Here is a 15,929-nt window from a genome sequence, read left to right as displayed (position 1 = left end):
CCCCCCACATTCCCCACATTAATTGTTTGCCTTGCATGGGAACAACCGCCTCGCGTTTGCCCAGCAACATCTTCTTTCCATCAAAGCCGCGGCCATCTGTCACGATGTAGCCTCGCAACTGACGTTCTGGCATTTCCATTTCGTGTGACATGTCCCAGCAGCCCCGTCAAGTCCCCACGCACTCGTCATCGCCGTCGAAACCCTCATCGCGGCGGACCACAAGCGTTGGTGGTGGTGTTGGCAGCAGCGGCGGTCCTCCTCCGTCTCAACCGCAACAGCAGTCCACGGCAACACGCAGCCTCCTGCCCTCTCCGCACTTTGAAGACGACCCTATCGTCGCAAATCATCAACAGGCTAAACTCAGACACAGGCCAAGTCTCACCCTCAACAACCCAGAGTACTCGGAGCACGCCGTTGCGGAGTCGGAGCACTACAGCCACGGCCTTGCATCTGCCCATCCAGGAGAGCTGCCGATCCCGTCCTTCCAGCCTTTCTTCACCTTGATCGAAGACAGCGTCACGAACGAGCACTACCATCCCACGGTCTACTACATCTTTGCAGACGACGATGCGGACATCATTACCGAAGCTGCGTTGAGGAGTCTGGAGGCATTGGATCCCACCCAGCGAGGGGATCAGACTGGTGCTACAGCAGGAAGACAGGGGCGGCCAATTTCACATACGCATGCACAAGCACCTTGCAGTCCTCAGGACCAGAGCCTTCATCGTCAAGATGACAGTATCAATGCACCCCGCCTTCCTCTTCCCACGGCCGATACGCGCGAGCACTACATAATCCTCGACGTGCATCCGCAGCCTCGCACCCAGAACCAAGACGATAACACCCCTGCCGGTGTTGCTTCTTTGGGCAGTGCCCCCCCTGCCTATAACTTCGAGGCGACATCCGCCCACAGTCTCAGCGCGGAATGGCAAGTCTTGCGGACCAGCATTTCGACCGCGCCGACCATTGGAGATGGACCGAGTGAAGAGGGGGAAGGGCTGATGTTGAGGATCGAAGGGAGAGGAAACACCCCCAGCGACCTTGCGGCGGGCAAAGAGAAAGAGAAGACCATGGGAGACGCCGACAGAGAAAGGGAAAGGGAAAGGGAAAGGGAGAGTCTGGAGGAGATGATCGATCGGTTTCAGCGACGCTTGGATGATGTTAGGACGGTCATCGAGGCGGGGCGGATCAGTGTGCCCGTGGGTACTGCGGCGCTGGGCGGCGAGGAATGAGAACGACAGGATGAGTCTGGGGTTGACGGTAAAGAAAGAGAGAACAGCGAATTCGTTGTCACACTGAGAAGTTCTCATTGAAGCGCAAGCTTTAATCTGAGACTCACCTCCCTATAAATACGGTTGAGTCGGTTATATGGCAAGGCACTTACGACGGCGGCGTTCAATTGCACACACGCGGACTCAAACAAACCATGACGATTAATGCTGCTGCAGGCGCGTCGGAGTCTTCTGCTTACCTTCCTGTCTAGTACCCTCCTACCTACTTACTCTGTTAGTACACACCTATCCACCTACCTACCGACCTAGCCAGCCACTCAGTGTGCTTGGATAGGTTTAGGTCGGATAGGATAATACAATTAATTCCCGCCTTCGGGATTTCTGTGAAGGAGAGAATCTAATTCCGAGACTGGCTGTACAATGGGAGGAGGGAGGATGAGGGAGCGAGGGATTGAGGGAGTACTAAAGGGAGGTAGGAAGAGAGGAAGGAGGATGGTCGAGTGGATAGACGGTCCTGACTACCCAGGGACCTAGTGACCCAGGTACCGAAGACTCGCCGTACATTTACATACATACTCGGTTCTTCTTCTCCAAGGACTATCTATGTCCTTGTCCATGGTACTACATGCTTAAGTACCTGTTATGTTGGAGGATCCAAAGTGATATTAGTACTAATACTGACTCCTTTCTTCCGGTTCCGGTTCTGGTTCTTGTTCATCTGGACTTCCATTCTACGAATTCCAATCCAATCCCATTATTCCAATCCATCCAGCCCTTCCTTCTTTCCTTTGTTGCCCAGTGTCCAACGATCGATCTATACCTTTCTATACCACCCACTCGTTCTCTGATTCGATCCCTCGAAACACGAACAAAATAACAAACAAAAGGGGGTATCTCTAACAAACTCGACTTGAACGCGATTTGATTCGATTCGTCAGGATCCGGCAGAATGTCCGACAAACTCCAAGACACCACCGCCATCACTTATCAGACCCATTCATTGTCACGAACACATAACAACGCACCCCCTTGTCTCTTAGGCGATCATTCAGGCGGGCTGCTTCTCAGCCTCCTGCCTCCTCCCAATGGCCCAATGCTCTGACTGAAATTTTCCACTCCACCAATCCCAATCCCTGCTAACCCAGCCATCGTACTCCTCGTCATCCTACCCGACTTCACAGTAGGTAGTCTGCTCTCCACAACCGCATTAGTCGTCGCATGCCTCTTGAGTGGCGGTTGTTGACTTCCACTCCCGACACTTTTACTAAAATCCAAGAGCACAGGTTTCTCGTTATTGCTGGACAACGTCGTGGATGTTGCTGATGATATCGCCGCTCTGCTACTGTTGATGACATTGATGTCGACTTCCTTCAAGCCAGACTTCGCTTCACTGAGAGGTATCCCACTTCCAGTGCCTTGTGTTTGCGATAGCGATATCGTAGATGGCTGGGCTGAGGGAATTTCAATATCGGTGAAGATCTTGGTCTTGCTTGGACTCGGCAGTTTTGAAGGCGATGCCGGTCCTTTGCGTGGTGATGCTTGTTTCCTGGGCGAACGAGCAGGTGTCTTTGCTGATGAAGGCGTCTTGGTGACAAGGGCAGGGTCGGGTAAGCCCCTTATTCTGGCAATGATGGACTCGTGGTTTTCGGTTCGTGGCAGCTGGGTCGGGTAATTCCACTCCCTTTTCTGTGGTGTTTCGCCAGTTGGAGTGTACTCGCTCAAACTTGCTTCCGAGAGATCTGCCTTCATTTCCCGCAGTGGATGCCGTGTTTCTTCCTCCAATGATACGACTAGCTTGTCGACACCTGCCCAATATGTCTTCTGTTCTCCTGCAAAGTCTTCGAATACTCCACGGCGGAGCTGCGACTCCTTCTCAAGACTGCTGAGGCCGTCTTGAGCACGAGATACGGCTTTGCTCAACGTCTCCGAACGTTCAGCATGATGACTATCGTTCTGTAATCGAGCCCTCGTCACAAAGTCGTCCAGAGCTTCCATTTGAGTTGACATTTGTGTCAGCTGAGCGTCGACAATCTTGACCGTTTCCTCGTGGACAGCCTTGGTGGATTTTTGGATGGCCAAGTTTCGTGCACTAACCGCCTACAAGCTGTTAGACTCCATCCAGACAAAGGTTGCGCCGTACTTACCGTCCAGTCTCCCTTCATCCTGGTCTTCAATTCGTCCTTAGATTTAACCACCAGCGCCGTCAATTCGCTGTCCTGAATTGTCCACTTGTTCATACCATCCCGATAAGCCTTATCGGCATTTTCAAATTTCTCCGTCGACTCGACAAGGTGTGACTGAACATTATTCAATCTGCTGGACAGTCTCTGTTCCTGTTGTTGATGTGACATCTCGATTAGTTTTAGGATCTGCTCCTTGAGATTCTGATTCTGCTCCGCAGCGGCCTTCCTCTCTTCGTCCCTGATGGCTTCGAGCTGGGTAGAAACTGAGAGTGATGCTTCAATGTTTGCGCCATTCGCTTCTCGAAGAGCCGACGACATGGCTTCGATTTCCTCTCGCTGCACCGCCAATTGCTTGGTAAGGTCATCGAACATCGATTTGAAGTCTTTCCCAAGCCCGCTGTAAGACGAATGCAACTGGGTGTGAAACTGTTCCAGCTCCCCGATCACCTCTGCAGATATTTTTGCAGCGGCTTGGGACAGACCTCGGAGGCCCTCGCTGAGGTTGTCCTTGACATTCTCACGTAGGTCTTTGATCTCCTCGAGAACATTGTTCATAGAGTCCCTGGCCTGCGCAGATTGTTTTTCGACACCAGCGCAATCCTCAGCCAGGGCCGAGGACTTCTCCTGAGACAGTCGTGTAGAAGACTCCGTGCGAGCTATCTCGTCCGCTAGAAAAGACTCGATACGGCGTGCACTTGCTGCGATGGCTTCCGCGTGTGCTGCTTGGAACTTTGCGATGCGCTCGTCAACCATTCCACAGACATCCATGACCCGGTCTAGAGAAGAATTGAATGACCTGCGATTTTGAGTGTGGAGGACAGAGCGACGTCTCAACTTCGCTTGGAGACCGTCAATATCCTTGAGGGACACACCAACGGTCGAAACTAGCTCGGTTCCCATACCGAATAATTTCTCCTCTGTCACTTCATGTGCTTCGCGAAGAGCAGTCTCTTCGGCCAGCAGCCTCTTTGTGTCCGCGAGAACAGCTTCAGTATTTTCGAGCACATCTTTTGTGCTTTCCAAGGTTGCGCGAGTCCCTTCGTTCTCTCGTTTCAGCATCGTAAAGCTGTTGGTCAAGCTGAAGAGCTCCTGAACTTTGTTGCGTAGACTGACCTCCATCGTCTCGATCCGAGCCTTTTGTTCCTCGCTCAGTATTCTTCTGGACTCACTCTCGACCGTAATCTCTTCGTACTGATCATTGGTGAGGTAGACGCCATTGCGTTGTCTTGTGGCAATCAGTTCGCTCTTGAGTTTTTCGATTTCGGCGGTGAACTCTTTCAGCAGAGTTTTCTTGGAAATCATCGAATTGACCTGCGGTTTGTTTCGAATATTCTTCGCACGGAAAGCGTAATCCAGAGTCGAAATGGTCTCCTCGAGATTGCTCTTCGCTGGTGAAACTGTGGCAATGATACATGTCTTTGTTCTTCCACCCAGCGAGTCTTGTAGCAGCCTCGTTAGTTTCGATTCTCGATAAGGGATGTGTGAGCTTTTGTCCACAAGAGCGTTAATGACTCTTCCAAGCGTCAGCAAGCTCTTGTTGATCAGTCCAGCTTCCGCAGCTCTTTTGTTCTCCGCGCCACTCCTTTGGATATTCTCACTCCCAGCCAGATCAACCAGGTTAAGTTTCCCAGAGCAGATGTAGTCTTCGCCCGTGTTGTTGGGTTTCTTGACATATGTTGTAATGGTGAAGACCGTATGACTTCGAGAGCTGAGGTCATTGCATTTGGTGGCTGCAACTTGACGCCTATGGCTGCCTTCTCGCAAAAGCTTGATGCCAGCCGCTGCATTCTTAATGTGCGACTCTTCCATGCCCTGAACCACTGTGGCGGCATGGCTCTTCCTGCTCGCATCATCGAAGATTTTAAGCTTGACAGAATTATCGGGCGACAGTAAATCTCTCAATTCCTCGTTGTACAGCTCGATGAATGAGCATTTCACCGAACACTCTACCTCATCCGCTTCCAATTTCTGGAACAGCGAGTAAAGCACTCGAGGTATAATGCCGGCCGCATCAGATAACAGTCCAAGGGTGTCTGTCATGTCGCCCGACATGGTGTATGTTTTCCCCGTCCCCGTCTGGCCATAGGCGAATATTGTGCAATTGTAGCCTGTCAGCATTTCATTCAATATGGGCGCGACGACATCGTCGAATATGATAGCTTGGTCCGCTGCTGGGGAGAAGACTTTGTCGAAGTAGTAGGTTTTGTTGCTGATTGCATTCGGTCCCATCGATAGTTCAACAGTCTTGCCTCTGACTCCGCTTGTTGATACCACCACCCCGCTGTTTTCCCGAACTTCTCTGGCGCTCCGACCCCGACATCGGACGACGACATGAATATTTGTCTCTTCACCATGATCTTGGTCAAAATCTCTCTCTTTTCTTTTAGTGCCTGCATTAGAAGTACTGCTCGAGGATAATGATTCTGCCGGGGAAGGAGCACGGCCGGTTATTGAAGGATATTGTGCCACATGCGGTCTAGGCGGTGGGCGCATTGAGGTTCTCATGAAAGAATGAGCAGGACGCTGTGATCCTGACATGATGATGAGAATGAGGAGGAGGAGGAGGAGGATGATGATGATGATGATGATGCAAGAAGTGGTGGGGGATAGCAGATGGAGGGTTACTGAGCGTGCGGCAGCTACATTTGGATATGCTTGACCAAAACAACAAGTGCCGACAAGGTACCAGGGTGGAAACAAGGATCCTGCCTAAGTAGTAGGGATGAATTTGCTGGAGCGATGATTCCGCAGGCCAGCAGAACGAAAGAGGACGCAATGTAAACAATGCCAAGGCGCCAAATCAGTGGATCTTGTCATGTGATGCGATGCTGGTGATGCTGGTCTCGGATTGGTCCGCCTGCAATGGGGAGGAAAAGGCCAACTTGACGCTGTTCTGACTCCTCGTGACTTGTCTTCTATTCTTGTTTGCTGTGATCACCAGGATAAATCACAGAGGCCTTCACTCAGCAAGCAGCTCCTCCGTCTTTCTTCTTCTCCTTCTCTCCCGTCATGCCATCTTCATCATGACGGAGAACGCCTTCAAGGCGGCTTATCAGATCCAGCCTGAAAGGGGCATTAGTTGGATATGTATGTGGATATCCTTCTCAGCAGCAGGTCGTGCTAACCGTGTCAGCGCTGGGGTCTTCTATTTACAGTATAATAACGAGGCTGAAGGCCTCGCCACAAATCTATCCAAGCCTCCAGTTGTCCTATTCCGCTTCGGAGCCAATCACGCAGCCGGTCGTTCTCAGTCTTCCGTACAATGGATTGAGGCTCCGATTTGACGGTCCAGACCAGAGGCTACGGCTAATTGAAGTGCTTGACTTCTCTCTCAGCTCTTTTGTTTATAAGAATACAGATCTGGTCCGTCGAGCTAAGGGTTCGGACGAAGCCAACCAAGATGAAGGCTCTCCCCACGGACCAACGTTTCGGCATGTCTACAGCCGTCTATTTGGGCCAACGTATGCCGGAGAATACATTCCTCCAGAATCAGGTCATTTAGACGGCACCTATGTTCTCTCGTATCCAGGGCTGGCATTTACCTTTCCTGTGAAACATAAATCCTGGTCCGACAAGGTTGATTTTGTGTCAATTCTATCGTCCAACGCAACCGGGCCGGCTAAGTCGATGGCCATCTTCCCAGGATCTTCGTGGACAGAAGCCAGAACAAATTTGTATACGAGGCCGCCAACATATCCTCGGTCACCGACGCTGGTTGGCAAGTCGGTTGACACAATTCCCGATGAGATCGAGGAGGTAAGAGTGTTCGGCGGAGGCAGGCTAGAACTGGTACGGAGGGCTTCACCGCCTATGGCAGTCACATTGGGGGAAACGACGCCTCAAGATCTCGTGGCGGAGCTGGGGCCGCCTGATGCCATATACCGTAAGAATGACCGGCGCATTTCGATTCACGCTACGGGCAACCCTGCGAATCGACGGCGGCCTAGCATGTCTCCAGGACTCGATCCCCAGGCACTGGATACGGACCAGTCTTCGATCCAAAGCTATACCGAAGAATCAGACTTCGAACACGAGCTTGAGGACGATAGGGCAGATTCGTCGAGTGACGAATGTTTCTACAACTACTTTAAGCATGGATTTGACATTCTGATATCGTCTGCAGCTACGAGATCACCACCTTTCCCCGATTCAACGATCAGCGAGAGCTCTTGTTCATCCAGTGCGCAACTGGTCGCCACGAAGATGTTCTTACATGGCAACGTACCCGGCTCGTTCGCGTTTAATCGTCATCGAAGAAGTCGGTGGGTGATACGTACTCGTGGGGAGAACCGAGGGCCGGTGCTGACTTCAGAGATGCCCTTCTCGGAAATATCTCGTGCGTTGAAAGAGGTATGGCATGAGACGTACAAGGACGAGAACGAGGAGAAACAAATGCAACGGGGAATGGTGCTCAACAGGGGATGGGGAGAGAGCCCAGAGAGTTCGATAGAACTGCTGGGGGATCTAGAGGAGAGCCCGACTCGAGAAAAGGCCGATGAGCACGGAGCAGCAAATGCCGGTGGAGTGATGGGCAACACGGAATTGTTTGGGTTTCCGGGCATGTTGTTTGAAGTGCTGAAGAACGATACAGTGAGTTGTGTGACGGTATTCTAGATAGAATGTACTGTATACCGAGGACGGAGAGAGAGATCAGGCTGACTGAGTGACTCCCTGGCTCCCACCGGCTCCCCACCACTTCCTTGTTAGCTGGTTAAGTAGGCCTCGTGCGGAGTCCATGACTAGGGATGATTCGCCCACCCGCAGTTTGGTCGGTGCTTGATTCTGCTGTGTGTCCCGCTTCCCGCCTCCAACCTCCGATCCTTTTGCTTTTGATTCCCGCCCACCGCACAACAACAACTTGACTTACTCTTAAAGCGCAGCTGGACTCTTCTTCACCTCACCAGCCTGCACTGTAGATGCGTTTTCCCATGAACACCGCCGGCAGCCGCAGCACGGCATCACTCCATTCCTAGCGAAGATGCGCACCTATCCTTCCTGCTTGCTCTCCGCCACAGACAAACCCGGTACGGAGGACTTCCTGCGCCTTGAACGACCCTACCTTGCACTACCCTTACCTCTCTGCCCTACCCTCTGTGTGGCCTTGCATGTCACTAATATTGACGGGAAAATGCAGTTGTAGCGTCCAGCTACCGCACCTTCCAAAGTCTGCGCAGATGAATCTTTAAATCCCCCCCCCTATACCGTCTCATCAACACCCAATCTGAAACTGAGACAAAAGCGGCCGGAAGATGAAAATGTCCAAACACACTGTCATCCGTTGTCTTGTAGACGACACGGCCTTGACCAGGAACCTCGACGAGATCGAGGGCTGGGTCTCGCAGGGCCTGATTATTCTTGTTGTGCCGTTGTACAGTATGGCCGCCGCCGTCGCGATTGCTTAGTGTCCTGCTAATCTGCGCCAGCGCTTTCCCGCCTAAATGTCCTGAAGAAGGATTCTTCACAGATTGGTATCAGTGCGCGTAAAGCACTCAAGTTCCTCGATCGCAGCACTTCGTCTCGCGGCGATTTGCGACACGACCCCGTCATCCTACAAGGTCCTGACGACCAATACCCCACGTGGGCTGAGGTGGAGGCACACTACACAAATGAAAGTATGAAGACTGCTGGGATGAACGAAGGGGAGGTATCGATCCCCATCATGGACAACAAGCAAGAGAAGGACTCAGAAATTGCCTTCAAGGTGGGCGCTGGCGTCGCAGGCCCTTTGTCCCAGGTGCTCTTGGACAAACTCAACTTTGCGAAAGAACCGGCGACCATGTCCCCCGGCTCGACACCACCTTTGTCGCCCTCTTCCTCTGGGCCGCAGAGCTCTAAGACCAGCCCTGAGGTCAAGTCTGCCACCATAATTAGTCAAGATCAGACCCCTGTCCCACCGTCGCTTAAGACTCTTCTTAACCCTGTCGTCTGGTATGTGCGCGAGAAGAAGACTCCTGCGAACGAAAGTCTTGTCTTCCTTACCAACTCAGCCGACACCATGCACCTCGCGCGGGACTTTGATATTCCCACCAAAAATATCCACCAACTGCGAAGTGCTCTCGGCGTCGGAGAAAACGACACCCCGACGCAAGAAAACTCCAAGAAGGACAAGTCGAAAAGAACATCCACCTCGGAGCCGAAGACGCTTTTCAGCTACGATGACGTTGAAAGTGACGAAGAGGAGGTCGTCTTCAAGCCACGAGGTCGGGGCTCAACGCGTGGAGCACAGTCGTCGCGCGGCGCTGGCGCCGGCACTGGTACCATCCGCAGCAATCGAGGAGGAAATGCTCGGTCTCCGCGAACTTCTTTCAGCACCCCTGCGCAGTCGGCGCAGAACAAGCCACAAATCCCGGTTGAAGAGATTGACCCTGATTCATTTGACCGTGGCAGCTTCGCGCGGGGCAGTACGCCACTCGTCAATACCAGCAACCATGTCCCACCCCAATTCAACAGTGGTCGTGGTGCGTACCGCGGCAGCTATGGCCGCGGAGGGGGACGAGGATCAAATTTCAATCGTGGTTACAGCAATGGATTCGAACGTGGAGCGGCCCGCGGCAGGGGTCGGTTGTTCGTCCCTTAGGCATGGCTGCCCCTGTTGTAGACGTTGGACGTCTGCAACAGCACGAGCAAACTCAATTGCACCTATTGGCAGGAGCCGAAACGAACCGTAGCCGCACACCTCAAGGCCTGAAACAGGCATTTGCGAATTGCGACAGATCTCTGCGGTTCGTCATGGTCATGCACAGACACAAGATCCACCAGCTGGGTCTCCAGTTTTGCAGGCGTCAGTACTTTTCCGTTCGGGCTTGGATCATTGTTCAGCACTTTCCGGTCAAGACATCTTGGTGGTTGGAAGATGGATAAGAGGTCCGAACATGAGGATTGGTGAGCGTGGCAGAGGAATGCACAGAGGAGAAGCCTTTCGTCGTCTCTTTCCTCCATGTCAGGTGGATCGGGTCTTCATGCCTTGCCTTTGGGCACCACCACACACTCATTCCGATCCGCCGATTCTCGCTTCGACACCAACTGGGGTCAAGAAACAGAATTGTGAAGGGGACCAGCAGTGAGGTTGGCACGCTCATTTCAACGGGCCAGGGCTACAAAGCCAGAGCACGCGGGTGGTGTCGCTGCGCACGGCTGGGATAATTTTTCGTTTATTTTCTTTCTTCCTTTTTTTTCTTCCTTTCTCTTTCTTTCTTTTATCATTATCGGGCACCGACAAGTTCACGTATGTCGAATATGCATCCTCTTGTATAGCAATGGCATGCAATCTTATTATTGGCTACGTGGTGATGTTGTGCATTAGGCGCAATAGGAAAACGCGGGTTCTGTAAGCACTCGACTAACCTACCCACCATTCACCATCCACCATCACCGTAGGTACTAATATCCACCATCCATCATCCACAAGTCACCATCCGCCATCGACCATCCCTTTCCAACCTTTGCTGCATTAGGCATTCGTCTCCTTCCGGATTTTGACCAGCCGCCAGTAGCTCACGACTTCCAGCACCGACCTTGCAGGGGCGGTGCGACTACAACTCAGTTGCTCCATCCTGCCGTGTGAACCGCTTTGGCCCAGATTCAAAATAACCTCAGCCTCCCTTCTTTTCCTATCTGGCCTTCATCGACTATTTATCTTTGTTTTTGCTTGCTTCCAACGGGTGACCTCAAGCCTTATGACAATCCCGCAGCTTCGATCCTATACCACCGATGCAACCAGGACATCCGGAGCCCAAGGAGATCTTCCACCACCACCCAACGCCCGGCCACCTCCCATATACCGCGGAGAAAGCGTATATCAATTTTACCCAACACTTCCACCGCCCCTCGCCCTCCACGTCACAGGCGCCATTCCGTGACACATATTTACTCAAGAACCGACCCTGTTCCCCGCAAAGAGACAATGCCTGAGTCTCCGTCTCGGCCGGCTCGACCAAGAACATTGACCAGAATAGTCACTAATGCTGCCATTTCGCTTCAAAAGACCCTAAGCGGAGGGACAGGAGAAGATGGCGACATTGCATCTTGGAACCCGGCCTTGGGAGACGGCCTCGATCATTCTTCTCTTCCACCAGCTTCTCGTTCATCCATGCAGAATGGCAAACAAATGGCTCTGGACTTTTGTAAGAGTGGTGAATTGGGCTGGAGGAAATATATCAAGTACTTCACACCATCGTATGTGAGGCCCCATCGAATCCTCACGCCACCTGCTCACGGCACGCTCACAGCTGGTTCACGGTGACCATGGGCACGGGTGTAAGCACCTTCCTCCCCAAGTTGATGCCGATTTCTGGCCGTGTCCTTCTGGCCCGAAGCCGACGACGAATTCATCCCATCTGTCTTTGATGCAATGGCTGACTTCAGGGCCATAACAAGGTCGTTGCGAGCCTACTCAACCAGTTCCCATACAATGCGAGATGGCTTTATTGGCTGTCTGTCGTCGTCTTCTGCCTGAACATTGGGCTCTTCGCTTTATTCATCTTCGTGTCCATTCTCCAGTTTATTCTGTTTCCCAGGGTATGGATCACTATAGTCGAGCGGCCAAATCAAGCCTTCTTCTTGAGTAGTATACCAGTGGTACGTGTTTCGACTTTGTCTCTGGAGGATATACTGACTCGCACCCGTAGAGTCTCGGGACCATCGTCAATATGATGGTGTTTGTGTGTGCCCCTGCGTGGGGGAAATGGGTCGTTTATCTTGCCTGGGGGTGAGTATTGCTCTTCACTCTTGACACAGTTGCTCTCTCTAATCAGCCCAGGTTATGGATGGCCGATGCAGCCTTGTCACTGCTCTGCGCCTTGTTCCTACCTTTCCTGCTCGTCATCAAACGACAAGAAGAAACCCCGTTGTCGACAATTACCGCTCTGCAAACATTCCCTGTCATCGGAACAGTGGTCGCATCCGCCACGGCGGCTTTGGTTGCGGGAGTCTTGCCGGACAATGAACAAGCTTTGGTAACGGTCCTCATCGGCTATGTTCTTTGGGGTGTCGGCGTTCCATCAGCAATCTTCATCCTCATCACCTACTGGCAACGACTGACTATCCACAAGCTCCCGCCGCGTGAGCTTATTGTGTCTTGTTTCATACCCCTTGGCCCTTTGAATATGGGGGCTTTCGCGATCATGAAGCTCGGAAATGTCGCCATGAGAGTGTTCCCTCTGACAGAGACCATCCATCCTCTCGCGGGAGATTTGGCCTACAATTTTGGAGTACTTTTATCCTTGATCCTATGGGGGTTTACCTTGTTGTGGCTCTTCCTTGCCGTCGCAACAATATACCATTGCAAGCATTTCCCATTCAATATGGGTTGGTGGGGGTAGGTTTAATCGCGAAAACATATATCGTGTTGAGCCTATCTGGCGACTGACGGCGGTCAGGTTTACTTTCCCGATTGGCACGCTTGCCCTCTCGAGCAATACGCTTGCGGAAGAGATACCTTCTCGGTTTTTTCGAGTCATCGGATCTGTAATGCTCCAATTCCTGCTACCTCCACGCATCTTCTGGCTAACCACTGCCATGACAGGTAACCTCTGTCTGTGTCTTTCTGCTTTGGATCCTCGTCGTGTACGCCACTCTTAGAGATCTCATCACAGGCGGGCAGCGACTATTCAAGGCACCTACACGGGCAGTGCCCAACACTGACGAAGGGCCCGACAAATTTGACGATGCAGAGAAGATTACCTGACGAGTGAGAGCGAAGGCCCTGCTGTTGGGAGCTGTGCATAGAGCATTTAATCTTTTGAGATGATCAGAATTCAGGCGGGCTTCCCAGTCACGGTTTCATTGGTTCCGATTTGGTGATCTTTACCCATGCAGAATGCAAGAGCGATACAAGTCCATTCTCTCATGAGAAGACAACCGTCAAGAGGCCTTGAAAGAAGAGAGGCCTCCTGTCGTTCTGGAATGGGGCCCAAATCCGACCTGCAGAACCGGTGCAACATCGAAGCCTTTCGACATTATACTTGGTCGGCGTCCTATATGTTGGCACATGAATCCGAAGAGGTGTCTGTGGCTGGTTCGTGTTTCTGATGGAGACGAGCGAGGATGCACAATTCAGCCCCTATGTTTCGACTAACGGGATCCTGGCGAGGAAAGCTTCAGCCACCGAACTCGAGATTTGTAACGGCCTCATGAGAGAGAGAGAGCGACTCGATCGAAACAAGCGACTCTGATCAGGGCAACGACAGAGGAGCAACATATTCACACCTCCCCTTCCCAATGAAAAGCTCTAAATCAAACTCACAGTATTAATCGCGCCTGATGGAAGCACACTAGCCCACTGGGGTCAAAAGGGTCGCCGACATAACCCCCTTGGACTGCCTCGTCTCTGTTTCCAAGCTCTGCCCTCCCTTCGGCTGGGCAACTGGGCATTACTGGGATATTGATGACGGAGACGGAAAACCAACGGCGGAGTGATATGTCAGTGCAGGGTAATGGAGCGCTCAGACGGCGACTCTGCGAGGTGTCGGGCAAAAGGTCTTCTGAAGATAGCTGAATGCATTGGTCTGGCCGGGAGGGAGATGGCAGATGAAAGAGACGGTTTCCCAGCATAGGATACTGTTAAATGGATGCGATCATAAATATTGAGAGAGTACTTGGATGCGCTGATAGATATTCGTAGCGAAGTAGATTGGGTACCAAGGTACATACTGTACTGTACATATGTACATATGTACCTCGTACTCCGTATATCGTGCGTTATCCTTATCGAACGATAAGATAGGGGACCCCGCATTCAAACAACAAAGACTGCGTTGCGTCTGCAGGAGCTCAACTGCGTTTGCACCCCTCACAACCCAAAAATTCAGGAGACGAGTTCTCACCATGACAGTTCGCAACACGGAAGAGGTCGTCTTTTCGTTCTCACATCTGAACCAACCAGTCCAATGCTGAACCTATCGTTTCTTACAACAAACTAGGAAGAAGAAAAAAAGGAGGCAAAAGTGGGAGAAGGAGAGAGGGGGGGAATCAAAGAGAAGGAGGGAGGAACACAAGTTCAACGTAACCGGAACCACAACGCATGACCACGATGGCGCCGTCGACAAACGAGACCTCGACTTCGACGTCCCCCGTACGCATCCTGATCATCAACCCCAACACATCCCAGCATATGACCGACGCGCTCGTCCCCGTGGTCGAAAACCTAGGCATCCCCGCGGCGCAGTACACGTTCTTCACTTGCCCGACGACACCAGGGAGTATCCCGAGCATCAACTCGCCCGCCGACGCGGCAAAGTCTGCAGAGATCTGTCTCCCGCACTTGGTGCCGCTGCTGCCGCACCACGACTGCTTCCTGGTCGCGTGCTACAGCCAGCACCCGCTCGTGAGCGAACTGAAGAGGGAGTGCGCGGCACTCACGGCTGCCGCGACCCCCCACGGCTCCGGCGCCAGGAAATACGTGACGGGGATATTCGAGGCCAGCGTGCTGGCGAGCCTGGCCCTGCTCGGTGAAGCTGAGGGTGATCTGGAGACTACCGCCACCACGGCGACGGAGTCCTTCAGGGAAGGCTCGGGCGCGTTCGGGATCGTCTCGACCGGCAAAGTCTGGGAGCACGCCCTGCAGACGGCCGTCGAGGAGTTCCTGGGGTATCCCGCAACCGCCGCAACAACGGCGGTAACAACTGGGGAGTCGAAGTCCCGCTTCGTAGGCTGCGAAACCACAGGATTGAATGCGAGCGAACTGCACGACCTGCCCCCTGCTGAGGTGCGCAGGAAGATGATGGACGCGACCAAACGACTCCTCCGTCGCGGCAACACCAACCGCGACGCTACCGCTACAGCCACAGACTCGGATTCAGCAGGAGCAGCAACAGCAGAAGGCTCAGACTGGAAACCGACGACCAAAACGATCGTCTCGCGCGTAAAGGCAATCTGCCTAGGCTGCGCGGGCATGGTGGGCCTGGACTCGGCGGTGCGGACCGCGTGCGTCGAAGCTCTGGGCGAGGAGAGAGCCAGGGACGTCTACATTGTCGACGGCGTCAAGGCTGGCGTGGGAGCCTTGTATGCACTTGCCCGAGCTGGGTTCTAGCATTGACCTGACCTGACCTGACCTGACCTAACCTAACCGGCTGGCTAACTAGCTAGCTGTCTAACTAACTTACCAAATATCTACCTTGCCTTGCCTTGCCTTGCCCTGCAAAACCTTAGGTGCACAGGTACGTGGGAGCTTATATGCCGAATGACACGGGCTCTCTGCCCAGGCAGCTGGGTAATACGAAGGTAGTCCGGGAGTTGCCAAGCCAGCCAGTCACCCAGGTACCTATGTAAATAGTCGCCGTAGAGAAGTGATATGCTGGCTTAGGTTTCTCCGCCAATGGACCGTCAACGGAGGGAAGAAAGCGAACCACCAAGGGTGTTTTTTTTAGAAGTGAAATATGTCTTTGTTGTCGTTGCCCAAGGGCTGTGAGTGTACTATGTAGCTACTTGGATCAAGCAAAAGGAGCGACAAAGAGTTGGACACATCGACCGACCGACACATCTCTCTCAAAACGAGTATTAGTCGATGGATGGGGGG

The 15,929-nt window shown here is 52.7% G+C and overlaps 6 protein-coding genes across 6 annotated transcripts; 5 read left to right on the top strand and 1 right to left on the bottom strand.

Annotated features, from left to right (window-relative positions):
* Positions 1-149: 149 nt before the first annotated feature.
* Positions 150-1,232, top strand: A1O5_00458 (uncharacterized protein; the record flags this gene model as incomplete). Its single annotated transcript, XM_007741077.1, has 1 exon — positions 150-1,232. One exon carries the CDS (start codon positions 150-152, stop codon positions 1,230-1,232), a length of 1,083 nt encoding a protein of 360 aa, XP_007739267.1.
* A 1,044-nt stretch (positions 1,233-2,276) lies between these two features.
* A1O5_00457 (kinesin family member 11) lies at positions 2,277-5,953 on the bottom strand (the record flags this gene model as incomplete). Its single annotated transcript, XM_007741076.1, has 2 exons — positions 2,277-3,329; positions 3,377-5,953. 2 exons carry the CDS (start codon positions 5,951-5,953, stop codon positions 2,277-2,279), a joined length of 3,630 nt encoding a protein of 1,209 aa, XP_007739266.1.
* Positions 5,954-6,438: 485 nt separating this feature from the next.
* A1O5_00456 (isoleucyl-tRNA synthetase) lies at positions 6,439-8,029 on the top strand (the record flags this gene model as incomplete). The annotated part of the gene is made up of 2 exons (XM_007741075.1): positions 6,439-6,502; positions 6,549-8,029. The coding sequence occupies 2 exons, from the start codon at positions 6,439-6,441 to the stop codon at positions 8,027-8,029; spliced, it is 1,545 nt and encodes a 514-aa protein (XP_007739265.1).
* Positions 8,030-8,670: 641 nt separating this feature from the next.
* On the top strand, positions 8,671-9,992 carry A1O5_00455 (uncharacterized protein; the record flags this gene model as incomplete). The annotated part of the gene is made up of 2 exons (XM_007741074.1): positions 8,671-8,788; positions 8,839-9,992. 2 exons carry the CDS (start codon positions 8,671-8,673, stop codon positions 9,990-9,992), a joined length of 1,272 nt encoding a protein of 423 aa, XP_007739264.1.
* A 1,512-nt stretch (positions 9,993-11,504) lies between these two features.
* A1O5_00454 (uncharacterized protein) lies at positions 11,505-13,100 on the top strand (the record flags this gene model as incomplete). Its single annotated transcript, XM_007741073.1, has 7 exons — positions 11,505-11,590; positions 11,644-11,671; positions 11,792-11,992; positions 12,043-12,122; positions 12,174-12,731; positions 12,793-12,880; positions 12,939-13,100. The coding sequence occupies 7 exons, from the start codon at positions 11,505-11,507 to the stop codon at positions 13,098-13,100; spliced, it is 1,203 nt and encodes a 400-aa protein (XP_007739263.1).
* Positions 13,101-14,435: 1,335 nt separating this feature from the next.
* A1O5_00453 (uncharacterized protein) lies at positions 14,436-15,443 on the top strand (the record flags this gene model as incomplete). Its single annotated transcript, XM_007741072.1, has 1 exon — positions 14,436-15,443. One exon carries the CDS (start codon positions 14,436-14,438, stop codon positions 15,441-15,443), a length of 1,008 nt encoding a protein of 335 aa, XP_007739262.1.
* Positions 15,444-15,929: the final 486 nt, after the last annotated feature.

The sequence above is a fragment of the Cladophialophora psammophila genome, assembly GCF_000585535.1.
Source record: "Cladophialophora psammophila CBS 110553 chromosome Unknown aczJe-supercont1.1, whole genome shotgun sequence".
Classification (NCBI taxonomy): Eukaryota; Fungi; Ascomycota; class Eurotiomycetes; order Chaetothyriales; family Herpotrichiellaceae; genus Cladophialophora; species Cladophialophora psammophila.
This window is presented reverse-complemented; position numbering and strand designations above follow the sequence as displayed.